This window comes from Haliaeetus albicilla, chromosome 12, assembly GCF_947461875.1.
Source record: "Haliaeetus albicilla chromosome 12, bHalAlb1.1, whole genome shotgun sequence".
In the NCBI taxonomy this organism is placed as follows: domain Eukaryota; kingdom Metazoa; phylum Chordata; class Aves; order Accipitriformes; family Accipitridae; genus Haliaeetus; species Haliaeetus albicilla.
The window spans coordinates 15118150-15145924 of NC_091494.1; the positions used below are offsets into that span (position 1 = coordinate 15118150).

Here is a 27775-nt window from a genome sequence, read left to right on the forward strand (position 1 = left end):
CGCGGCCCCGCCGGGATAGGCGGAGGGGTGGGGTGAGTGGGGGGGGGAGCACCTCCTCTTAAAGGGGCCGCGCCCCTCGGCGGTGAGCGATTGGCGGCTGTCGCCGAGGAAGGGGGAAGCGCCCGTTAAGGCGGGGAGCGGCGCCGCGAGACAACAGCGAGGGCGGACTCGGCCCCAGCTCCCAGCGGGCAGGCGGCCGGGGCCCCGCGCGCTCAACGGCAGACGACGACCCCGACCCGCCGCCTCTAGGAAAGGGGCGGCCACGTCTGCGCCCTCCCCGCCGCCAAAGGCGGGCCGGGCGGCCGGCCCACCCCGCGCCTTCCCTACTCGCTCCTGCGGGCCGACGGGGGGCCGCCGCCGCTCCTTCCGTGGGCGCCCGGACACCTCTCCGGGGCCGGGGCCGGGGCCGGGGCCTGCTGTGGGGGGACCGCGTTGCAGAGCAGTAGCCCTTCACTCCCCGAAGGGCCGCTGGGGCGCTCGCTTTCCTCACGGAGAAGGAAAAGCCACGGCTGGACGTAAACGCAGGGGTCAGCTTTAAGCAAGTGGGTGTACTAGTGAAAACAAACAAAGCCCCCAGACCGCAACAAGGATACAGTACTTTAATCATCCAAAACTTTTACTGGTTTACAATCTGACAGCATATAGTGCTGATATGCTAAAACACTCAACTCGCGTTTCCTCAACGGAAATTTAAATTGAACACTTGCTCGTTTGTAGCTTACAAACAGTATTGCTCGACCTGTAGAGGAAATGAGGCTATTTCTTTAAAATACAAAAGTAAATAGATAACTGCTTTGGAATATAAACTAGTTTCCATGCTTAGCTTGGAACCAACAGATTCAACGGACATGGTCATTTGACTTCTGCGTTAAGCCTGAAAAATAAGAAGAAAAAAGTATCGCCTCTTTTGGAAAAAGAGACCCTACTTTTATGGTAGCCCGTTATCAAAGCAATACCACTTTTGCACTCAATAAAGTCATACACTAGATCTCACTCCACGTGATAGCATTACATCAGAGTATTCACTTTGCTTGTTGAGACTGTTTACGATTCCCAGCTACAGACTAAATTCCTTCATTTATTCCAAAAAGGATACACACTGTAGACATAAAAGTGGTTTTCGATACCGTTCCATGCACAGCGCCAAATGTCTTGCAACACTTGGAGGGCCAAACCCTTCTGGCTGAAAAAACAAAACCAAAAAAACAAACCCAAACCAACTAGTTTTCTATGCCCAGCCTGTCAGATACCTGTCCTGAAAGTGCCAACAAGCAGTCAAATACTTAGCTGTTGAGCTAAACCAATTATTAAGGTCCACTACTATCATCTGTGACAGGACACCTGAGAGTTGCAGCTTTAAAGCCCCTGCCTTTGATTGGAATATAAATCATTAAGCAGCTAAACTTGATTTAGTAAAGGAAAGGATAGGGGGCTATCATTTCCATAATCCGGCCTTTCATTTTTCTGCTTCATCTTCAAGTAGGAGATAATTGCCTAATCTTGTTAGAGAATGATAAAATGAATCATCATAGAATCAATACACGAACAGATTCCATGAACATGCAGCCCTTCAACAAATGAAGGAAGACATTACAGCCTGTTTTTTTGACACAAAATTATTATGGTGCCTAGCAAATAAAAAGTATAGCTTTAGGCAACTCAGCACATGACATGCTTTGGCCATGTTTATACAGCACCGTCTGTAAAAAGACACTTGTGAATTTATGCATACAAGAACTTAAATTTCAAAATCTTAAAAGTTCTTGGAAATTTACAAAAGCCAAAACCAAAGAAGCCCTTTTTGTTACTAGTCAGTTCACTTCTAGTTGTTTGAAAGTTAGAGTATGTATAGTCTTCAGTTTTAACAATTAATTCCAACTTGCTTTTCAGAGCACACATTTATTTGTAATTATAAGAAAAGGCCAATTTTGAAATGGGGAAAAAAATGTTCTTCCACAAGTATGAACCAGTTATATACATCCTCATTGAAGGCACTAGAGTTTAAAATTCTCTGTACAGTTGCAGTAAAATTCGAAGTCACCTCCATAATAAAAGTCTGTCTTTAAAGCTCCAAAACAAGATTTGCAGCAGATTACAACATGGGCACAGTGTCAGGGAGTTGCTCTGTTAAATTTTTCTAGTATATACAACGGGATGCAAAAATCTCAGTCCAATATGTTTTCTATACATAAAATGCTCACCATATTATGATCCTTTGATGAAAAGAGCTGTCACTTGAATTCTCTGTTGCTATAAATATAGCTGAGCAGTCCTTTAGAACATTTTTGTGAGTTTATGATCTCATGACAACATTGAGCAAACTAGTACAGTACAGTCCAAACAGACCTACACCTAAAAGCCTCCAGATTTTCATATTATTTCAGAGAAGTCTACTGTGATTATGTACAGAAGTTGAAGTGATTCTTGATGTCTTATTAGTTTGCTTAGATATAGAACTTTAAATACTTTAATTATTACTACACCATACAGATTTGACACTGCGTACTGGTTAATTTCTGCACGTCTTATGTAGTGTTTCAACATCAAGACATAAGTAGAATACAAAAATCCTTTCTTAAAAGTGTTAATTCATTGCTTTATTAAAAAAATGATAGATTTACATTAAGTACTAATAGCTTAGTGCAACAGCTTCTAAAAAAGGATTTTTCCATTTGCCAGCAACTTAGGACAGTGGTTTTACAGTTAAGGCTGCTTCTCCTGTACAGAATTATGCAGAATTTAAAATGCATGTCCACTACTTCTAGCAAAATTGATACTTATGAATGTAGATAAGGATTTTTAAGCAAAGAATATAAACTAAATAATGGTGATGAACACATGAAATCAGTCTAAAAACATATCCAGTTTAGATACAGAGCAAGATATAGTTATGGAACCTTTTGAAAAAGACTTTAAGAGTTTAGGTGTAACAGAACAACTCATTTTGCAAGGCTCCTATTCCCCCCCCCCCCCCCCCCCCAATGCTTCCACTTCTTTATTAGTCCCTCAAATCTCTTGGGAGAAGTCCTTAGCCAATTTATTTTTGTTTGGTTTAAAGGGATGTCTTTAAACTTAATCACAGTATCAAGAACTACTAAAAAAATAAAAAAAAGTAGACTTACAAATAAGATAGCTGTGAAAGATTTCTCTTCAGTGCATATGAACAAGGCTGAACAGCTCTACACAATGAGTCCAACTGTTGTGTGAAGAATCCCTTTTCACTAATACATTGTTTTCAAGAATATACACACCCCTCCATGTAAATAAGCACCCCCAGATTTTGTAACAAACATTTCAATTGCGTCATTATCTGCCCAATGATCTTGAATGTCCCATTCTTTACCTACAGACAATTATACCATTGATTTGCAATTACATTTTTAGTAGAAAGTACAGCCAAAGTCTTGAATACAAAAAAGTTCTTAAAAAAAAAAACAATCAAAAACTATGGTACAGAGACTGGTACAGTTACTGTGTCTCAATCTGAAAAACGTGATGCATACCAAAAGATTATTAATATAGCTTTGCTTTAAAAGGAATGGGGTTTCCAGTCTTTTCCCTTCTAACCCAGGTAAATGTAGTCCAAGATTGCCAAAGCCCACGATGATGAGCGTGCCTTGACAACCCTTGAAATCTCCACATAGTTTTGACAATAAGATTTGCTAGTTGTCTCCTTCAACCCTTCTCTTGCGAACTGTAACAAGAGAGGGGGGAAAAAAAAGGCATTTTACTATGTTATCATTGTAACTACTTTTCATATTTCTACAGCATCAACAGTTACCTGGCCACAAAGTTTCACATAGTACAACTTAAGGTAATTAACACTTAATATTATCCATCATTTTAAGCTTATGCTTTAGCAGTGCTTATTGCATTATTCATTAAGAGCTTCAAATATTTGTGAGGAGAGACTCGGGGGAAACATTAATCATTTTGTTTGGTAAGCAAATTTAGCCAACACTTTTTTGACATTGCAGTTTTTTAGTGGTAGAGAATTAAGTTTACATGGCTTCAAAAGAAACAGGTCAAGAGTTTCACTGTACATCTAATATGATTTATACACTTTATAAAAAAAGATGTTACATTCAATAGCCTAAAACATTCCATTTATTAATGAAAAATATTCAATTGTCAGAAAATGCAAGAGCAGCAAAAATTTGTGAATAAAATCCCTAAAAGCTCACATGCTGTTTAGACTTAAGAATATGCAAGATTGACTGAATGACTGGAGTTTTGCTCAATATTTGTAGTATTTTTAATTGGTATTTTCTTTTTCCCCATCAAACTGTTTTCTGTGCAGACATAACAAATGAGGCTAAGGGTCTTAGAAATTATATAGAGCATCTCCCTTTTCTTTAAAGAAGTTGAGCAAGCACATCTATATAAGAAAGTGATTCTGTTCTCAAATCCACTAATTGGAAATTATAGTTTTACAGATATATGCAATTTGAGTTGATCTTCTTTATCTTCAAATCAAAATAAGAGAGAAACCTGTTTTGTTTCCCCTCCCTCTTCCTGTCTCAAGAAATGCTTTAGATACAGTCTAAAGAAACAAACAGAATAAAAATCACACTAGAATTTTACTCTTTACAAAGCCAATGTATTGCTCACTTTGCAAGTGACCCATAGATGTACCTCCATTTCAATCCAAATAATTTTCAAAGACAGAAGTTATGCATACCTGCTTTCATCAAATTGCAAGAACAGATGGAAGAGTTTCCAACCTTAGACTCTTCCAATCATGCAGTTAAAAGCAACATGTACACAGTTTCAGACAAAGGGAAGTCATACAACACAGTGTAAACAAGGGAGAAAGAAGATGTAGACTATTGTTTTAGAAGAAACGTACAAAGACAGAAGTGAGAGACTTTGAACATCTCAGTTTTCAGTGCTCAATACCCAACTGGGTATTCAGAGTAACCTGTCTCTGTAGCTTCAGGGCTTGAGAGATGAAAAGGTATTTGCAGAAACTTTTACTCGCATACTCCAGACTAAGAAAGCAAAGAAAAAAAGGCAAGATATCAATAGAAACATAGATTTCCAACAGTCAAATACTAAAATGAGAACTAGTGAAAAGAGAAACCTTAAAAGGAAATACAGACACACCTGAAGTGTTATGATGAAAAAATAACTTGTTTCAAATCTATTTTTCGGAAAGAGTTATGCATTGTCTGAGTGCTGCCCTTCTCTCTATGCTCTATTCTGTTACTCTTACTCCATCTGTTTCAGAGCTCTTCTCCTCTACTTTAAACTTTACTCAGAGAGGAAGCAGATCTTTAAACCAAATTCCTATGTCATGCCCTCTAATGTATTCCTGTACTACTACTAAACTACCTGGCCCATTTTTGCACTGATGAGATGTGTAATCCTTACCACAAAGCACCTAAAGCCATAAAGTTTAATTAAATGGAGTTTTAAAAATGTAATTCTATTTAAATAGATGGACCACATTATCTTCTTGTAGTTGAGAGTTCCAAGTATTTGACATTATTATACAATCTCCATTCACATGCTACGTTATTAACCCATTTTCTGCTGGTCCATTTAGTTAGGATTCTAACAGATTAGCTCCAACAAAACTTACTGCAGCAAAATAAAGATGCCACTGCTACCAGCTACTGTTAAGAGAGGCAGGGAAGGCACTGGTGCATGAACAGAACCATAAGGGAAGAGATGACCCAGTCCCAGCCTCTGCACATGACAGTACATTCAGCTTCCTTGCTCAAGCAATCCAGATGAGACTGGCTGCACTGGCATTGAGAAGGGCATCTCGCAGTATAAATTTTAAGTACTGCTTTTAAAGAAACGATTAATCTTAACCTGAATAAAACTGAACAATCAAAACTATTATTTCCCCTCCCTTTGCCATAACTCACGTGGAATTTGAATGTTCTTGTTCTAGACTGTGCTAAAAATCCTCAACTCATACACCTGAACACCCTGCAACAAAGTAAAAGAAGAACATCCAGCAGCAAGGAAGAGTAGGAGTAAAGCACAGGAGAGATCTGAAACTGATCTACTTATATTTTGCTACCTGGTTATGTCAACAGAAAAACCAGACACCTTTAAAAGCTGTGCCACACACACATATTCATTTAATAGTTGCTCACCACTGACAGGTCTTACCCAAATCATTATTTTTTGTGATAGCTGCAGCTGCCCTGGCTCGAGGTCCCTGTTGTGTGAAATGGTATCCAAATTTGAGGATCTTGGTGTTTTCTTCAAGCATCTTGGCAATTTCTACTTCTGCAACTGTGCCCAGCTGCTGCCTCTGTTAAAGTAAAAGGTATACAAAGACAACAGAGCTTATGTGTGTTCACCCTAAAAGAGATCAGAAGACTTTCATCATATTAGTCAATAAACACTTATCTTCATTTTGATTAATCTAAAAGGCAGAAGGTCATAAAATACGTTTGTGCATTTTAAAGCACAAGCAAGCACAGAAGTGACCAGGAATCAACTTTAACCGGATGCTTCTAAGAATCTTAAGGACAATCATTCATTGAGTTAAGATATTTAAAAGTAAAATATTTTGGAAAGTTTATCACAGGCTGCTTTCTAAAAATATTCAGTCAACTAGGATAGACTGATTTTAATTATGATATTACCACCACCTCACTTACCTGATTATCAATTTTGATCTCTGTCAATGTTTCATTATCTTTCAGTGCATCAACCAGTGCCAAAATTCCAACTCCAGTGATGAAATTTGATTCTATGTTTAAACTTTTCAATTTTGTGTTTACTCTCAGCATATCTGCAAGAGCCTTTGAATGCAAGAAAGCATCATTAAACTTTTGAATTTTGCTACAGTACATCATTGGACACAGCGATAACCATTTCCACTAACTCGTTCAATAGGAGCAACAAGTTCACAGCTGCATGGTGTAACTTCGTGAGTTTTCACTTATTATTTGAGACTGAAGCGAGTCTTCAACCAGGCATTTCCTACATTCCCTTTTTAAATAGTATTTATTCAAGAAAAGGCCTGTCTTTCTCTTGTTACAAACTAAAAAGCTACACAGAATATAAATTGTCTGAAATTAGCATATTGGACCAATTCCATTTTGTAAGCCTTCACAGCGTACAATGAGTAATGCAAGCTGCTAAGTAAAGGCCAAAGAAAGGGCACTAGTCAACTGAAAGGAGAATTAGATGTGGTTAATTTGTAAACAGGAGATCTGACTTTCAAAGTCCTTGTGTCTACAGATTTGGTAGGAAGAGGCAAAATTCAAAGTCCTAAGCACAGTACCAGCATGTAGCTAAAAGCACTCTTATGGAAGTGGCATATACCTGATTTTATTTCTGAGAAAATAAGAAAACAAGAATAGCTAACTGCTGAGGTTAACTGTCATAAAAATCATAACGTTTAAATTTTTTTCTTTCAAGTCACAATGCAAAAAAACCCCGCCCAACAAAACCACACCCGAGAAAAGAAGCCTTTATAGATTTTTATTACAAATGTTTCAGTTCTACCGAAAAGGAACTTTTTAACTGACCCAAACCAAAGCTTTCAAATGTTCATTTAATGGAGTATTTCAAACTAGTTTTCCTTCTAATATGAAATTAAAACAAATGCAAAGGATTGTCCTGGCCAAACAGTTAGTGTTGTTTTCTTACCTCTTTATTTGCAAATAAATAAGGTACTGCTTTTGATTCAACATAGGAAAAACAGGACCAGATGATAAGTACTTAAGTTTCAATTGTGTCAAACTAGATACCTTGACTAATATTATACTTTATATGCCAATGCTTTAAGCCAGTCTTTGGTAGCAGGGAGAATAGTGAAACAGGTATTTTGCAACTTTCTTCAACTAAAACTCTAGTTGGTTGAAAAAGATTATGAGCTTTTTCAGTCCTCAAATGTGCTTCTTTTAAAGTTAATTTTGAATATACTATTGGCTTGTGGAATGAACATCAGGAACTAAACAATTAGAAAAGACAGACAGGAAGGAGGTTAGCAAAACAAAAAATCAGGGGGAAGGGATTGGAATAAAAGAATTCTCACTCATCTCATACATCTGATGCATTGCTGCGTATTAGTCAACTAGGAATCATTTACCAACTTTGATACAATAAAGGTTTGTTAAAGAAAACATACTTTACTGTGTAATGGAATTTAATAATTTTCACCCCTAAATATTTAAACAGGATTCAACTCAGTCCTTTACCATTGTCTTTCCATCCAAACTTCCCTTGCACCCCACTTAAGCACATCAGTAAGAGTACTTACAACAGCAACAGGATCATTGCTTCGGGTGGCTGCAAGGCTAAAATTCTTCACATGCGTGTTGGTTTCTAAGGCTTTTGCAAATTCTTTCAGCGTTGGAATTGGTATGTTCTTGAATTAAAAATAGCACTTCACTCTCTTGAGATACACAAGTTTATCCCCTCCCCCCCAACTTCTTCCGTTATCTTATTCTCTTTACAGCAAAATGTACTATAATATTGACTGTCACTGGTCTCCAGCAGTCTCACAGTAAAGGCCTACATGTGTAGCAAAGCTATATGCAAGATACAATGGCTATTACAGTCACCAATTCTATAAAGCAAAGTCATCTTCACTACATTGATGCCATTGCCAGAATAGAAGAGTTAAAAAATATTTGACTAACTTGGAGCGGTTACTGAGAAAAATTTACATGAACTGAACATTCTGCTAACTATCAACATCAAATTAACCTCTCACAAATGTAAAAAGATTTAGAGCTTTAGACTGGTGAAACCATTAGCATCTCACTCTCTGTGTTCTATTAAGAATAATTCCAGAATTTGCCAATTTATAGTTTGATAATTTTTACAGTGTAGCAGGAACCAAGCTTAAAAGGAATAATTTTAGGTAATTAATTAGGGTAGCAAATTTCTGTTTACTTTATCAGAAATTTTGTTCTGTTGCCTTTTTGGGCATCTATTTTTGCTAGCGTTTCTCTATTGTACAATATTCCCAAACCATGTATTTTATTTTCTTCCTTTAGTAATGGCAACAAATAGCCTAGGCTGCTAGCAAGGCTGCAGCTAGCAAGCAGCCTGTCACTGCTGTCTGCACTGTAAGTCAAGAGTGCTATAGTTCTGTTTTCTTTCACACAAATACACAAAAGTTTTAGTCATATTTAAAAACCAACTGTTACACTTATGAGCAGAAGCTGCGCTAATTGCTGGCAGCTCTTTTGTACAAGAATCAGACGGATGTCAGGTACAAACATCACTTTGTTTGCAATAGCAGTAACTGAGAGCACATTGCTTTATCAAGGACAAAGGATTCAAAGAAGTAGTTAACTCCACGACGGTGAACTGCTGGAGCTGTCACCAACTTGGCAGCAACAGAAGTCTGGGCTGGCAGTAAGAAAATCTAAGACCTTTTTAAATGCACATTTGGCAAAAGAAACCAAGATGGCTTATCGGTTTAGCTCCAGGTTTTTGAGATTACACACACTGCAACATTTAGCAGAAAGGCTGCTGTACTTAAAATAAGGCTATCATGCTCTCTTATAGAGTTCTGCAGCTTGAAGTGTCTTCTACTGAGAAAAGGCAGCATATTTACTGCAGACTTTAGGCTATTACCTTAATGTTATTTAAATTAACTTCAACAAGACGAGAATCGTTCTCTTTAATCCTTTGCAGTGTCTCCTCCACATTCGTGGGATTTGGTGGTTCATCAAAAACAGGCAACATTTTTTCACCTTTTACTATATCTGAAAAGACATTTAAATGTAATCAAACAGATCACATACATTCACTGTGAATAAATTATACACATACTCAATATTCACTGTATTTAAAGATCATTCATCAGTCTTTACATCTATTCCCCACCCAAAAAGCATACCATCCTCTCCTGACCATAAAGTTCAACTCTTTTCCAAAGGTCCTCTCAGCCTTTCTGCTTTTCTTGCACACCAGCTTTTTTCAGAAAGCACATAGGAGTTGAATTACAAACACAAATATGAAACCTAAAAACCAACACACACAAATGCATGTTTATGCCTACTTTCTCCCCAAAAAGTGACTTAACTGCAGGATAGATTTTAGTGTACATATATTTTAATTCCACTCTTGCCAGAACTCAATTAGCAATATTATAGACATGCACATTTCCAACTCAAGACTGAATAGTCTATAAAGAATGCTAGTGCGACAGAAAATAGTTAATGCTATGGTAACTGTGTGCAGTACAAAGAACTCATTTATCTAGCACTTGCGTACACACTTACTTGAGAAGCTGTCTTTGTCAACCCCATTACTGCTTCCTACTACATCACAGAACTGATTGTTTGTTATCAAGTTGGACATTCCCAGTATAGCTGTAAGGAAAAAAAAAAGAAAAAGCAAAAAAAACAATTTTACTGTTCCTGACTAATTCAGCACAGATGCAGGTTCCTTTAAATAGTAACAACTGATATTCGTAAAACATGCAGTTATCAGTACAATAAGCCATTCAATCTCTTAATAATTTAAAGAAAAGTAGAAAATTTTTTTAATTAATTATAGACTTTAGTTGGCTTTCACATCTTAGAAAGATTTGACCTCACCAGGTTCAAGCAAATTTAAAAGTGCAGTTCAGTCACAAAATTCTTGACTGAAGCTTTAGGAATACAGGCACATAGCAACACATTCTTATACACAAGAAAAAGCAATAATGTACACAACAAAACCCGGCCAGTCTGAGGCATGAATGTAAAGGTTTTGAGTTTGAAAATCAGATCCCTTTGGCAGGCCAAAATAATCTACCTTCCTATAAATTATTACAAATCAACAAAGTTGATACGCTGCAAGCGAACTGGCATATAACGTGATCTAGTTTCTATCACAGCTACAACTTCCTATAGTTCACATTTCAGATAACAAATACACTACCACATTAATTATAGATCATTTTTGTCCAAATACGCACCAGCCCCTTCATACTTAAAAAACACAAACAAACAAACTAACCTGCAAGGTCACCTAATTCTGTGTCTGTGGCACTGGTCAAGGCTTCCTCCAGTTCTGGATCAAGAGAGAATTTTTCTTCTGTGTAAGACTGTACAGGCTTTTGCTTGGGGATAAATATTTTCCCTGGCGTAAAGAAAATGAAAAGTCTGATGTTACTTTGTATTATATAGCTACTTATCATTAAACTTTTCTGTACTTAAGGAATACATGTTACATTTAGTAAATCCTAAGAAGAGCACCAAGGACAACATAAAGGAATGAGGTGTCTTCTGTTTGTTCTTGAAAGTCAGAGATGAGGAAAGAGCATAAACAGGAATATAACATTACTTATTCCAAATTTTCAGAAGTCTGTATCGTGACTCCAATCTTAGTTGTTTCTCCTAAGGATTAGAAAGTAAAATATAAGCCTCCATTATACATTTTAAACAGCCTAGAAAAAGTGCCTGTAAGGAAAATTTAGTATTGCTAGAGAACAATGACCAGTAGCCTCTCAAGGGAGAAAGGGACCCAGGCAGAACTGTAATCTGAATGTGTCAGAGAAATAGAATATCAAAGAATCATCTGAAATCATGGACCTGACTAATTCACTGCACTTTTACAGGATACACGATATTTCTGATTTCAGATGTTAACTCAATTTTGAAGTAAAAAAAGGAGATACCTGAGCTGCTTGAGAAAACCATGGTTTGTGAACAGCACAAACCAAGATAATAGACTTCTCTGCCAATGACACTATTTTCTAAAATGATGCTTAGAAAGCTCACAGAAGATTGAGTGGGAAAAGAAAGAGTAGTAATATCACATTCTGCACCAACTTTTTAGTCATTACTGACAGGTAATGGGAAAAGTTACTTCAGGAGATGTGTTATAAATAGAGGTCTGGGTACTTGGCATAATTCCTGCATATATCTTCAGCTGAAATCAGAATATGAGAAAGCTATTCTAACAGTTATTCTGAAAACAGTTCAGATCTGAATGATTTAGAATTGGCCTTTCAGAACAAAGAAGTCTACCACTAGGTAAGAACCCAGGAGAGGTAAGGGGTGCTGAGGTTCAGGACAAATTAGCATGGTAAATAAAAGCTCTGGTACTGTGTGACAGAACAAACCCGATGCATTTGATAGAAGTAATTCACAACTAGAAGACTGTGAATGTCATCTTAACAGTTATTCAAAGTTTTTCAGACTTTCCAAGTTGCCTGAGCTATCAGCAGAGCTGTGGGAAAGGGGTTCCAACTTCCTTTAGTTATTTCCCAGGGTAGGAGGTGGTGTTGATAATCTTCCTGTGAAGTGTCAGTGCTAATCCAGGAACCCACCCTCTTCCATATTCATAGCTAAAAAGCATTTCCACACGCTTACCACCCTAGCTCATCCCAATTACACAAGGAAACCCCACCATGCACCAGAATCAGACTAGCTGGGCAGAAGTCAGGAGCCTAATTTTTTTTCCTCATACTGCATACAAGTGTATCTTGCTACATGTTTGGACTAAGACTAAGTTTAGCATTTTTAAATACCCCCCAGTGACAAGAAGCTTTATAGGGATGTTTCAGTTTCATTTCTGGGAAATTCCAACAAAGCGGGATTTTGGTTTCACCACTTGTGGGAAGCAGTGCCTGAAGTCAGCTCCTGTGTCCCACAGCAGACACAGGCATAACAAAACCCATCCACCTTTTCTCTCTCTCCAAATTCCCACCCTACATTACAATAGTTTGTGGTTCATTTTCTTTTTAAAGGAATTCAATGCATTACCACTAGCACAGATTACAAAGAAGTGTATCAGGTTTTTCTCTGACGACACAGTCTGATGACCAAGATCTGTTGCTAGCAACACAGTATTTTTGTTCCTGGGTTGCTATCTCTTTGGAAAGTTGTATAAATGGTCATTATCCATATTTAGAAGCAAAAAATAAATCTCCTTACGTAACTGTACTGACTACAAACAGTAGCTGAAAGCAGCTGACATGCATTACTAGCCATACCTCACGTTTGATGGACAGTGCAAAAGAAGCTATGTTTGTGGCGATTCAGGATTAAAAGAAAACCTTCATAAATTGAAGGCTTAGTAAATGTTTAGGATTATTTTGATATAACTGATACAGTACATTTCTGCTCCCATTTTATTTCACCAGCATCACCTACTGGGGAGAGAATAACTTTCAACTTAAATTGTAATTTTCAGAAGAGAGATGAGAATGTTTGACAAGGTTTTCACTAACACATAAAATGCTCTGAACAGCATACACACGATCTAAAGCCCTTCATTAGCTATCTTTACATTGTTTTCCCTCAGTAATACAGACTAGTAAAAAAATGAGCATTTCAGAGTACGAGGAAGGACAAGAGAAGGAAAGCATGATTTGAGCACCTGAGCCTTTGTTCATGTCATCCTATTTGCAGCATCATTGCAGCAGGCAATGAGCGGGAGAAGGAAACTGATCTCAATTAAAAGCAACTTTGTAAAGATGTATTTCAACCTAGATCAGCCTCCCATCTGGTTCATCACACAGTACTCACAAAAAAGAACTACTTTTCCTAATGTTACTTTAAGTAATTCTTAAATTCATAGGTAAGGAACTTCTGGTTCTAAACATTTGCCTGACTCTTAAGATAACCTAGAGAGAGAAGTATATTCAGTTTTTATTAAAGCAAAAATGTTAAAAGCCGCTCCCCTCCAGAAGTGTTCATTGCAGCCAACTCCAGTCACATGAACTGGGTCAGGAGCAGGTTTTGTTATAAAACAGGTCACACCCTTGTGTATATAATCTCTCATTCATTGGCTTCATCTCATCCTAGCCCAGAGTTCAGAAGTTTACAATGCACACGCAAAAGCAGGTCCTTTCCCACTCCTAGTAACGAACTTACTTCAAAAAGGCAAAGACCCTGTGTCTCTGGGGACAATGATCTAATTCAAGGCCTGCTGCCAACAGTTTGGCAATTCCTTTCCCCCCCTTAGTAAGCTTTAAACAAACAAACAAAAAAACAAAAACCAAAAAACTACACATCTGTGCAGCCCGTGAGATGAACAGCTTTCTCGGCCCTCAAGTGGAACATTTCCAAATAGCAAGGATTTGATCACATGAAGGAACACGACATCCTCCTTTTCAGCCAACAAGGATACTGCAAAGATTAAGCAATACAATATGAAGAGGCAAATTTCAGAGATGTTCACATCATTTCTGTAATAATGATGCATTCAGGTCTCCTATGCCTTTAGCTAACATATTAAATGAAGCACATGTCAGAATTAATTCACAGGCTTTCTTTGCTACAGAATGAACTTTAAACTGAAAGTTCCACACAATCATATCGCTCAAAAGGCAGAAACGTTGGATGATGTCTGTTGAAGTGCCCTAGACATTTCATACACAGACTCACAGTATCTAAGGTGGGACTGAAAATCTTGAGGAAATCAGGTCTGTTCAGTGTGGCCATTGCACTGCATACTGCTGGTACTATTCTCACATATCCCGCAGTCCTACCCCCATGCTAGCAGGCAGCAAGCGGCCACAACTTGCAGATCAGAAGAAAGTCTAAAATCCACTTTGCAGTACCTGTTTGCAGAAAAGGAATCAAGTGTCACCTGAGGACAACCAAATACAAGCTCATCTCATCAGTGACCTCATGAAGAAGAGCAAGCAACATCTGATATATTCCTTACATCTTATGTTCCTTAAAGTTTTATCAATACAGGAATTTATATAATCCACAATTCAATCACCAGTTCTTACCATGTGACAGACTTAGGTTCATCAATTCACTTGTAAGCACAATTTAATACTATTTTTATTAATTCAACTTACAAGGGACTTCCTCAGTGTCTTACTGTAGAAACAGTACTGTTATTCATTATCTGATTACAGGACACATAGCAGTAAGTTAGAAAACTGTTTTACATTAAGGCTAGAGTATCACATGTTATTTTGTTCTAGTGATCTTGTATGGACAATGTCAATTTGACATGTTGTTTCTCCAAAGCTCCTAAAGGATATTAGTTTCATTTTACAACATGTAACACACTTCCTTTAAAGACCAGTGATTGAAAGGCGAAGAGAGAACACAGCACCCCAAATCCTGCTGCAACAGAAGCAAGTGGTGATCCAGAGCAACAACTGAGCAGGGTGGCAACTACAGTTTCAGCCTAACAATATTTTCTGGGTGATAGAGCTGGAAAAAAATGCCACCAAACCAACATTTAAGCATAAGTTACATGAAATGCAAATCTACACAGAACAAACATACGCTGGCAGGAATGAAGAGGGAGAGCAAGCCATGATTAGAGAAGTGCAAAGGCTAGAAATGCAAAGCTTAGTTTACATAATAATTTGCTAATGCCTTGCACTATACAGCACAAAGTACATCACTGATGTTAGATATGTTTATCTCAGGTGCAATTATTCTCATCTTTTGCTGTTCCAAGAGAAGTGAGGACTTGGTCAGATGTGTGGAACACACTCGAGGGCAACAGACTAGTGCTGAAGCCTCGCTTGTTTAGACGAGAGCTCCTTCTCCTTGCAGTATGCCTTATAAAACCTTTATGACATACTTACGTACACAGATTGAGACAAAGCTAGTTTTGTTGAAATTTTTACCACATTGCTCTCATGAATCTCTTGAACAATGGTTTACTGTATAGTTCAACACTTAATTGGAACAGAATGTGACTTAAGTCATTAAATCACATTTAAAAACAAAGTATGTTCTTAAGGATGCTTTTAGAAACAAAATCAGGCAGTGGAAAAATGCAATAGAATATAATTTAGGGATTGTCAAGCTTTACATTTCTTTAGCACTGTTCATCTTACTACATCAGGACACTATTTCAGATCTTCCACATTTAATAGCACACAGCACAAAAAAGTTCCAAAGATTTGGAGAAATCACATCACCTATCAGCAAAACAAATGCAACATTGTTTTAATAACAGGTTACCCCCAAATGAGGTACTTGGGACAACTGGAAGAGAAGATTTTCCTTTACACTGTAGTAGGGAACAAGGTTACCAGAAGCAGTAGCAAGCCAGGAAGTTTAAAATTAATGCAGGGTAAGCTTTGGTAAACCTGCATGCCAAATCACCACGCAGGACATCAGTTCTACTAAAACAGGAAAAGAAAAGAGAAAGAGAAGGATAGATTTTCCCCTTCTTACTCCATGAAATGAATAATTGGACCAAGTTGGAGCAATGAGACCAGCTAGGCACACCGAAATATTTTAGTAAAGCCTGACCCACAAAAATGGCACCAATAGCTGCAACTCCAATCTGTTTCCCCACAAAACCTCTAGATCTGAAGGTTATGATTATCAGTTTTCTTCTGAATTAACAGCATAATCAAGCAAGATTTTCACCTACTCCTATTCTACAATTTGTTAGCGTTTCTCCACAATACATTTACCTAGCCAAAGAGAAAAATTGTAAGCCAGCTTAGTTGTTTGTTTGGTTTTTTAATATTAAAGAAAAGCACATTAGGATAAGAGCTCCCTCTAGATTAAAAACATCTTACACAAGTATTAAGTTTGGCTCCACTCCCTTTCCAAGCTTTACATCTGGATAAAGATCATGATTTCTTGATTTAAAAGATTAAGTTACATAGGTTTGCCATTTTTGTGCAAAACGGCTACAAACATGGCAGCAAGTCAAAGCTGAACCATAACACTTTCATGAGGAAAAGGTTATCCCTCACCTACTCCAAAATGAGCTTAGCCTTCTTGCCTCCTCCTCCTTTCCATTTAACAGAGCAAGAATTTCCATACTGAACATTTGTTTCCACATTTTTAGTTTCAATGAAAGTAAGCTACATTTCATTTTTTCATATTATTTTCTCTTCTATGGTACTAAAATAAATGGTAGAAAAAGTTATTAAATATCAACTTTTTTTTTTAAGAGATACAGGAAATTTTACTAATTAAACTGGTATGACATATTGCAACATCCAGACAGACTGCTATTTAGTAATACTTTATTACATAAAGGAAATGACATTTGATCTTTCTTAACCAAGATCTGCATTACAGCTGGACCCTTCTGTTTTTCTACATGATTCTCACAGATTTTTGTCTACCCAAACAAATAGTTTTGCCGTGTACACGTATACGTAAGCTGACTTTAAATGAATGAATGAAGCACTAGTACTCAGAGGAAAAAGAAGTACTAACTACAGCAAATCCTCCAGGCCCAGCCTGAAGGAGCAGTGTACAAGCTAGCCAGGCTGCAAGGGACTCCCAAACGAGCTATGAGGCCCAAATATACTTGAACTCAATCATGTTAAACCATTAGGCTGTCTCCAACATATACTAGCAAGTATGTCAGGCAAGAAGCAGAACAGGGGAGGAAGCAGCGGGACACTACAGAAGCAAACATGGGATCAACAGGTACTTGCCAGCAGCAGAGTACTGCTGCTGTAGGTACCTTTGACTGCCTTCGACAGTCAATACATTGTGTTATCCTTAACTCGGTTACTCTTACAGATTCAGTCAGCAAACTCCCGTTCTCCCGTCAGCAAAGGAGTGTCACAGTTGTATCAGTAAAAGTGGCATTAAACTACACAAGTAAGGCAAAACATTGTGTATTAAGGAAGTAATACATCATATACAGTGCGGCACTTTATAAAGTCACAATCTCTCTATTACTTCAAGGGAAAATGCCAATATCCCCAAGAAAATTTTCACCAAATATACACCACAATCATATATACAAACTCAGTAGAGGAATGAAGACTCAAGTCTGAAATAAGCAATGATTCACACCAGATAATTAAGTAGAATTAAAGGGTTTCAAACCCTTAAGAAAAGAGAAGCCTGTTCATCTTGGGCAGTTGGAATACAACTTACCAAACAATTTACTGAAGTCTTACTGCAGCAGATCTGCCCTGCTGCTGGGGAAGGTTCAGACAAGCTAGGATTCACAAGCAGTACACAAACACTGTGGCGACAGCTAAAAGCCACCTCCTGTGCATATGTTTCCAGTACAGGACTGGGAGTTTCTGTCCCTACCAATAGTGGTTAGTAAGGCACAACAAATTTGGGAGCTCTTGTTTTGGGGGGGCAGATGGGACGGGAATCTATTCTTACAATATTTAAGATGCACATTCTTTTTAAATCTTTTTCCTGGAAAGGAAAATGCTTCCCACCAAGTCAACAAGACTAGATCCAAAACAAAGATTTGAAATCCCAGGCTTTAATAATGTGTCCACTCATTGGATCAATGTTTCCGTGGTTTTTAGACCACAAACCACTGCCAGATTTCAGAGCTTCTTGTGACAGTTAACTATGCAATTAGGTAACAATAACTATGCAATCTTATTAAACCTCTCAGTAAGGATACTAGAAAGACAACATGATTACATACACCACTTGCTTGGCCTTGTCAGCTACAACATCTTTTAACATTATCATCTACCACGACATCATTCTGCTGCTATTTTTTAAATTCAGGGTAGTATTAACAAATGTTACTCTCTGTACTCAGCACCACAGGGCGTAAGCCACAGGCACAACAGCGTTTGTTATTATTGACACAAATCAGGGGTAGCTCTTATTTTGAGGATACCATACCCATCAGAACTTTGCAATCTTTGATAAAAATCTGAGTCTTATATCCTTCCTGTACTACATGCAAACAGCAGAACAGCCCCAGCACCACAAAACACTTGAACAGGAAGCATCCCACCTCTGCACAGTAGCACTCATTTGGAAATGCCGCAAGTTAAAAAGCATTCCGGTGCTTCAATAAACTTTGGTTCACAGTAGTTCTGGCTAGGCCACTTCAGAGATTTCACAACCACCTACACCAGAAAGGGTGGTGTTACCTTTCTTTTCTCTTGTAAAAGGCACATAGTCTTCCCTGTCTTTGTGCTCAAGAGCCTGCTTCTCTAAATATGCCAGGAGTCGTTCCCTGTCGAAGGGACCTGAAGCCTTTTTAGCAGTCTGGTCTTTCTGTCGGAAGCCTGCAGGGAGAAGTGCGTTCTGCAAAACAAAATGGAACAAACAAGTACAGCTTAGGAAGTCTGAGTGAACACCTGTTTAGTTTAATTTCCCTCTTCCTTCTCTCTCTCACCAAGGTTCAAACCCAATACATCATCCTTTTTAGGCAATCTTTGATCCCTTGCCAGCTTCCCTTTTTTGGGACAGGGGAGGAGACAAGGTAACCTATTTTTTAGATACCAAGAATATAATTAAAAATAGAGCACACTGCACTCTGAATAGGGCTGAAGCAATTCTTTCAGTACAATAGCCCCCACCACTAGACTTGCTAGTTACTTTGCATTTCTTTTCTAGAATGAACACTTTAAATTAGTAGTAGTAAATAAAACTCAGCTATTTACAGTTTAGACATTCAGCAAGAGGCTGCTTCCTCCATTGCTTACATCAATGTGTTTCTAAGTCTTTAAGACAACTGCCTATACTATTGTCTGGCATTTAACACAGAGTATTTCTACTTTTGACCTGACTCAAGGTAGGGTGGCTTTTTGCTATCACCAACATATTTCAGCTAAATAAAAAAAAAAACCCAAACCAGAGGATATTAGTATGGAAAGAACAGAACATATAAAAATTCAGACTGTCATAAAAGACAACCAATCATTTTTGCCAGTTCTCCTCTGTTAAAATGTCTATAAAGCCAAAGCCAATTAAAATACCAAGAATATCTTGCTGTGCAACAAAGTAGGTGATGATAATATTATTAAGTGATCCCTGAACATCAAGATTAAACTTAATCCTGGTACTATTAAAGCAAGAACAGAGAATCAGGAGGTGAAAACACCAGTCTTGGATTCTGACATTAGCTGCCGCATTAGTAGAAGACATAACTCAGCTCTTTCTAACAGAAAGCTAAAATATTTCTCATTCAATACCCCATGCCGACATAATCATTCAGGAGCTGAGTAATTATTTGCCTCCTCTTTGCAAAGTCGGCACAAGGACAGGAATAGATATAGGCCATTAGGTACAGGGCCAGGAATCTTTAGAAGAGGTTAGCACCCTCCCTCTCCCATCAAACTCCAACAGCAGAAGCAAAAAAATAAAAAGGATGCAAAAGGACTGTTCACCAGACAACACTGGAAACAGGAAAGTTAAACAGGCTCTTCTAAATAAAATTTCTTTTCAAGAACATGACTACGAGCAATTTTTATTTATAAATAAATCCCAGAAAGCTCCTCCTGACAATCCCTTCTTCCATTTTCCTCTATTGGAGTTGCATTCACCTTGCAAACAGGAAATAAACAGTTGAAACATTATATACGCATATGTATCTGTCAATAAGATCATTAGCAGACTAGGAAAAAAACCCCCTCTGTCCAAAAGTATATTGTTCAAGTAAAAAAAAGTCTCAATTTATTTTAGACTAGTTTCTGAACAAATAAAAAAAAAATAAAATCAAACTTCTCTTGGTTAATACCCACCTCAGGGTCAAGATCATCCAAAACAGTTTCCAGTTGTTTCAGTTCTTCTTCCGAAAGTTTGCCAAGAATTTCATCCTCATCAAGATCTTTGTACTTGTCCAAGTCCTTTCGAAATGGGAGTGTCATGACTTGGGCAGTAGCAAGTTGCTCAAACACTTCAAAATCCAAGTTTTATTCTTAACCAGATCTATTAAAAAAGTTTTTAAAAGAAATAACCATAATTAAGGTAAACATCCCAACTACAAAGCATCTTCAACCTCCAAATACATCTCTGAAAGGAAAGCTTTTTCATCCAGTATTCATATCTATCTGTTATTATACAGCAGACAAGGAGTGCTTGGAAGCTGTCTACACCTTGCTTCTTCACTGACAAGAATCCCATCCCGCCATGCCCTTTTCCATCAGCTATATATATTTCCATAAGCTATATATATTTTCAGATGAATGCCAGCACCCAGTTTTCTCGACAAGAACTCCAAGGCCATAATTCCCACGCAGCAGGGCAGGCTGTGGGGTAGGAGAGAGGAGATACCAACTATACCTAGTATTTATGAGTCCAGCTTAACACCACTGGTTTTTACAGATACTGCAGGCAAAAGAAGAGTTAAGATGCTTTACATCTGTTGTTGCTGCTACTGTTCCAGGGCAGTAAAGAACTGCACTACAAACAAGCAAATTGGTTACTACTGACTCATATCCCAGTGTATTACTACAGAGGGAACAAAGGAAGTTTGCCTCCCAGTTAATTATAGCACTACCATTGAAGTAACATTCTGTTCTGTCCGAGGAAAATTAAAATACCTTGATGAAAGGCTTAGGAAATACAGCTCCTAAGTAGCAGCACTCCAGTCAATCCTACTACAAAAAAAAAAATTAGAAATACAGAACAGACCATATAACTGCTCACTAAATATTATACTTAGAGGAAATTGGGGTCCTTCAAAAGATGTACAGTCTATACAGTATTTCTCACGGACAAGGAAAGCACAGGGAACCTTTTTTCTAACAGTCACAATTTTTGAGCATTTGGCTTGGAAAAAACAGTTGATCATGACAGCGTTGAAGCAGACAAGTTGGTTTCTCTCATTTTTCTGTAAGAAGTTCTGGGATTCTCCTTTTCTTCAGCTACATTCTTGCTTCAAGTTGAGAGCGCACACATAAAAGGTAACTTGAATGACTCTCTGTAAGTGAGCAAGAGTATCCGTAATGTATCTGGGGAGCAAAAGCTACATCTGTACATTTAGGCTCATTAGCCTCCCTAACCCTTTTCTCGGCTCTATAGAAATATTCAACACAGATCAGACATACAGCAAACGTTATTTGCTCTCCAATAGCCCACATTCCAGGTCAGATGCTCACATCACATAAGCTAACTGCATTACTTCAAACCTGCAGTTACACTGTATTTCAAAAACAGGTCAATTTAAAGTTATTGCCTCTTAAGTAAAAGGAAAACAAGGGTCTTATATACAAACTATACCATGGAATCCTGCTTACAGGATTCCTTCACCTCAGTTGTTTACATCAAGAAAGGTCTCCCTGGCTGTCAGTTACATACGGTGATATTTTAATTCAGGGACACTGAAGAGGCATGAGCACATAAAGGTTCATCCACACCATTCAGTCAAGTTTATGTGGGAAGTAAAGCTGGTTTTAACAATTGCCTTTGCAAGAATGGTAGATTTTCAGTTCCTACCAACATCCACACCTGAATGAGGAATATATTTACAGCTATTTTCAGGATATCCGTTTTCAAAAAATATTACTGATACAAACACTAGAGCTTACTTGTAAGCCACAGTTGACACTGATAGGACATAATTCCAAAGCTGAACTTAGGTAAAGTTCTCTCAAACATAACAAGGAGGAATTCTCAATTTCATGGTAAATTACATCAAAAGAACAGTGTCTGGCTTCCTCTGAACTAAAACCAATCATGTTGGAAGAGCCTGGACTTTTTGCAAGAGGCCACAGAGCTGAGAACATCAGAGTGTAATGGCTGCAGAAAATACAGAAGGTAGCACGCCTATGTTTTTCAAAGCCATGTTCCAGCAGTAACTAAAGGAGCGTCTCTATGGTCTCGCATGCCACCTCCTACAGTTTTTATAGTCTCGTGGTATTTGTTTCTCCAGGTGTGTAACAGCTGAAGGACAATTAGCTGATAGCTGCAGCAGATGCCACACAATCTGCATGCAAACTTCTCATTCCTAAAGCCTCAATGTTTTGCCCTTCCTTACAGTTTAAGCCATTACACACTATCATAAGAGAAAAACATTTCCTGCAGCTGATTACACAACACTGTTTGTGACCAGGCTGCACCATCTGAGTCCTACATCAACATGCTGCTAATTACCACAGTTCTGCATGTCCATTTGCATTGAAATATTAAAAGATGTAGTTTTAATAGGTAATTAAAAGGAGCAGAATAGTTAGCGTACTGCAGAATAATGCTCCCCTTACTCTGACAGGGAGTAGCACTGCATAACCATGCATTACATTCACATAGGCTGCATTTCCTCTCTGTGAATCGCTGCAAAATGCTGTCACCCAGAATTAATTACCTTTTATTTACTGCATTGGTATGTTTGACATTGGAAAACTACTCATCCTTTATAATACACTAATTAATGTTCAGGTCATAGCCCTTAGTCTCACTTGTTTCTGTAATACGATCAAAGTAGCCATTTCAAATCCTGAGCTAGTGTTCACACACACAAAAAAAGTGAAAAATAAAGCAGGAGAGCAAAAAACTCACTACTTCTGTAACTGAGTCTTTGAGTCTTCACTTCAACAAGAGGAATAGAATCACATGTGGCCTGGCAAATTTAAATTTAAAGAGTTTCGGACATGTTTTCTAATACCTATCCATCAAAAGTTTTTTAAAAGATGAAAGCATATTTAACATGAGACACCTTTAAAAAGTTACGATGGTAGCACTGATTAGCATATCTGTACTACACAGAGATTGCTCGGCAATGACATTCAGAAACATTCCCTACAAAGAAACCACAGCACATACGACACTTGTATATAATGTTAAAAATCAGGTTTTAAAACATGGTGTCAGGAATTCTCATTGTGTAAAAAGGGCATAAAGGCCAGCTGAAGCCCTAATCTAATCAAACAAGCCCCTTCACCTTCCATTAAACACATTTGGTACTCTCTTTGCTTTCCACCACTCACTGTAGCAGTGCAGCACAGAGAAAGATACATGTGTAATAAATCACAAGTTTTTAGAAGGGGCAGTTATTTAGACTGTGAATATTTGTGGCACATCTTACTGCAAAACTGTAGGCAAAACTGTAAGCATCAATTTTGGCTTTGCAAATACTTTGCACTTTTTTGATGAGCAGAGCTAGTTTTCTTCTAAGTATCCTTCTTAGCTTTACCATGAAAACATTATATATGTTAAAAGTCAAAAGCGCTAGTATTATTTTTTCAGGTATGTAACTATAAGGTAAAGTAAGTTCTTCACTCTAGCAAGTTCACAGTCACATAAGAAACATTTAGGGAAATGGAAACAAAGCCATCACTTCCAATCAATCAAATTTCAATTCTCTGTTTGTTAAGCAGAAAAGAAGTTGAAAAATCAGAAATTAAGGTATTCTGCTGGACATCACAGAGACAAAAATCTTGCCATTATTCCTTCACCGGAGGAATCAATGAACAACTAAAGAAATTAGAAGACAGCAGTAGCTTTACTTCAGGCCTTTTTATAATTACCTGAATCATCCCCTGAAAGACTGTCAAACAACTTTCACACACCTCTTACCTACAAGTTAAAATATTTTTGTTTTCTCCTCTCTGAAATTATATTTTTAAAAACCAAAAGATTCTAAAAATAGCTAGCTTCCAATTTTCTTCCAAAAATTCACACCACACCCCCCCGACATTTCTGTTATACTTAAGAACACAATTTCTTGGGACCCTAACAGGAGTAACTCTTTAGAAGTATCTTGCCCACAGGAAACTACAGTCTTGTTAAAAGTCCACTGTAAATGGTTTCCGTAACTTGGATTTTAAAATAGAAGTGACATCATGAAAAACAAACCGAGCTGGTTTTGGCCAGCACATTCGCAGAGTTCACTTTAATCTCATTTGTTCCTTCAGAGCCCCCTTCCACCCAGCCTCTGGGTGAACCTGACCCAGAGCAGGGGGGGTCTGGAACAGGGGGGGTCCACCGGTCTGTCAGCATTCCTGCACCAGTCAGGGCCCCAGACCATGCCAGCTGCTTGGAGGAGCCAAACCTGAGCATTTCCCCAGGGAACCCCTATGATGGCAACAATTTTTTTTTCCAGTATGCAAGATTATACAGAACTGTTTATGAAGAATGTGCTGCACTTGAAAGAGCTATCTTTATTTACCAAAGCTAGGAGAAAAATGAGTAAATATAAATATTACCATAAACACAGCAGGTTCCTTCGGATGTTTTTGCAATGCCTTACAATAACTTTGTTGAACAGTCTAATGCTGCTCAGCAGAAAGCTCTCCAAAACCTACCCGAGCCTTCCAAATCTCCAGCCTGGGGTAGGGTGCACAAACCAGGTTCTCCTGCCCAGGGAACCAGCAGACATTCCCTAGCCCGAAGCCTACGGAGCCAGCAGGTGGCAGCTCATCTTTGACTACGCTTTTTGTCAGGGTAAATTGTGTTTTCCAGGCAGTAGGGAATAGCTATTCTGGGCTGTTTTCCTACAAAAGCAAGCTTGAGGCTTTGTTCTGTTCAAAGAAACAATTCACTAAGTTTTATACAGGGCAAACTGAGCTTCCCCAACTTCACATTTGTCCATACAGTGACCCAGGGAGTGGAGGGGGACAGACAGCTACTGCAGGGTAACTACATGGACCGTGAAGATTCTTCCATGATAAAGGAAATCTGAAAACACCTGTATTTCCAGCTCCTGCCAGCTCCTCCTCTGTATCACAGGGCACCTGGAACCAGACAAAGCCCATTCTGCTCTTTTATACGTCCTGTATACAACCACACAGAACTAGGACACAGCTATCTTGCAGGCAGGGTGCTCTGAGTGATGGCTAAGCTGCCAACTTGGCATCGTCCCATAAAAACTGACTCCTGTGTGCCTGTTCTTGAAAACCAGTCACCCACGCTGCAGGGTTATGTGGACGCACCCACCCAGCCCGGACAATAGCACAGGTGACAGAGCCAGGAGCCCTGAAACACGCATTCGGCAAGCTGGACGGGGCACAGAAGTGGCAGTCTCGGCAGCACGGGATGCAGCATTTCAGCACACCCATCCCCACGACACTTCCAGGCGTGCTCATTGAACTAGCTGCAGGGCAGGTGTTATGATCCCAAAGAAATACAAGGCTGAGATAAGCTAAAAATCCCAGGTAGCACAGGTACTGCCTGCCCCGAGAAGCTCCTCTGGCAGAAATCGCCACTCCAGCTGTCCATTCCCTCTCCCAATACGCAGGGCAGCACCACTGTGTCAGGAGTTACTGACCGGCCAGGACGAAGGATGTTTTGGCATCATTTTTTTTTTTTCAGACAACAGAGAACTACTGCCCATGGACATTGACACACAGTATCTCCTCCTGGAGGAACTGCCTACAGGTGTTTCAGTCAAAACCAAACATCGGATGCAAGCTATCTGAGCATTTATAGAAACACTCAGGTACTCGTACGCATTATGGAAAAGTGGCAAAACTTACAAGCCTAGAACAGGACAGTAGAAGTAACTCACTTTATTCCCATTATGTTACTTGGGGAAAACTTCCGAGTACTAGCCAGTTTCAGCTTCCCCCTTACATCGCAGGCTGTCTTTCAAGCTCTGTACGCCCGACGCAGTAGCAAAGCATTAGTCTTGAGGATACCTTCAACACATTGCAGCGAACTTAAACCATACGGCAACCTCCCTAGAACAGCGCTTTACTTACGCTCAACACGACTCGCGCCTACCCGCAAAGAAACAGGCGGACAGCCTTCCGAGGCTCACGGCGAGAGCCAACGCGAAAGTCCTTCGGGAACAGAGAGACCCGGGTGCGCGGACGCCCACGGGAGCCCCCCGGGCCGCGGCCGTCCCCTCGCCAGCGGCTCCCCGCAGCTGCGGAGCGCAAACCCTCCGCCAGCCGCGGGTGCGCCGGAAAAAGCATTCTTCCGTAATTAAGTGTCATCAACTTGCACGCTTCGTAAGTTGTGGAAAACGTATACGGCAAGTCGAAAGAATTACGTTAACCGGATCTGCGGGCAAAGTTTTTAAAGGCGCAGCTGTCGGGTCTCGCAGCAAAGTTGGGCGCTGGCTAAAAAGAAAAAAAATTAACCCGCGCCCCGCACCTGAGCGCCCACCAGCAGACACCCGCCCGGCTCCCCTCAGCCCGCACAAGCCCCTCGCCAGCCGGCGGCAGGAAAGCCCCGCCGCCGCTGAGCCCGTTTCCCAACGCAAATACGAAAACCCCGCCCCACGCCCTTCGGCGCCGCGCTAACGAAGCCCTGACCTTCCCACTCCGGAAAACCAACCGAGGTTTTGGGGGGCCCCCCCCCGCCCGGTGAGCCGCGGGGTCCGGGGCGGGCGGGCGCCGGCCCAGCCCCTTCTACTTCTTCTTCTTCTTCCTCCTCCCGCCGCCGCCGCCGCCGCCGCGGCCCCTCCCGCCGGGCTCCCGCCGCGCTGCGGCAGCGGGCGGAGGGCTGCGCCCGCCGCCACCCACCCCCTCCCCGGCACCCCCGCGAGTTCTGCCCGGCACAGCCCGAGCGCCCGCGGACCGCTCTACCGGCCCACGACCCCCGCCCGCCGCGGCCGCTCTCCGGCCCCGACCCCCGCCCAGCCGCTCCCCACTCACCCGGGCGGCGGCAACAGCAGCAGCAGGAACCCAGCTCCCTCAGCCGCAACCAGCCGCCCCCGAGCACGACGGGAGCTGTAGTCCGGCGGCGGGGCGGGGCGCCGCGCCAGAGACCGCGCCTGCGCCTGCGGGGCGGCGGGGGCCCGTCGTGCCGTGAGGGGCGGGGCGGCTCCCGCCCTCTCGTGTGAGGCGAAGGCGAGGCGGGGCGGCGGCGGGCCGTGAGGGAGCCGACGGCGGCCGTGGTCGGGCGGGCACGGTGTGTGGCTGCCGGTGGGGTCAAAATGGCCGGGCCCCGCTCGCCCTGCCGCACCGGGGGCGTCCCTGAAACGCCTGTGTGCCTTTGCGGCTCGCTCTGCCGCCTTGCGGGTCTCTCTGGCAGCTTCTTCCGTCGCTGCTGCGGCCTCTCCAGGCTCCTCGCCTTCACCTCTGCCTACGTTTTGGTTTATCTGTACTCAAAACATGCAGCCTCCTCCTGCGGGCTGTCAGGCCGGGCGCCGGGGAGATGAGTCCCTCGTGGTTTGGTCCCGATCTGACCCAACAAAAGGCACGATTCCAGGGAAATGATGGGAAATGGTGGCTTCTCCTGCAAAGCTCTGGGCCAAAGGCACCCTCGGCACTGCCTCCGGTTGGCACGAGGCAGGAGACATC

The 27775-nt window shown here is 40.4% G+C and overlaps 1 protein-coding gene across 8 annotated transcripts; it reads right to left on the reverse strand.

Annotated features, from left to right (window-relative positions):
* Nucleotides 1-598: 598 nt before the first annotated feature.
* On the reverse strand, nt 599-27150 carry LOC104311667 (tropomodulin-3). 8 transcript variants are annotated; one of them, XR_011327087.1, is made up of 11 exons: nt 27128-27150; nt 20333-20519; nt 18737-18893; nt 10933-11055; nt 10212-10301; nt 9562-9692; nt 8234-8341; nt 6624-6767; nt 6127-6271; nt 4850-4991; nt 599-3694 (listed from the first exon to the last, which is right to left on the reverse strand). XR_011327087.1 is itself a non-coding variant. In XM_069798237.1 (11 exons), exons 2-10 carry the CDS (start codon nt 20456-20458, stop codon nt 4936-4938), a joined length of 1080 nt encoding a protein of 359 aa, XP_069654338.1. In that variant the 5' UTR covers nt 20459-20519; nt 26786-26903; the 3' UTR covers nt 599-3694; nt 4922-4935. The 8 variants fall into 8 exon arrangements, 2 of the variants coding, with proteins under 2 accessions (XP_069654338.1, XP_069654340.1); XR_011327083.1 differs by lacking the exon at nt 27128-27150 and adding an exon at nt 26808-26920; XR_011327082.1 differs by lacking the exon at nt 27128-27150 and adding an exon at nt 26786-26903.
* Nucleotides 27151-27775: the final 625 nt, after the last annotated feature.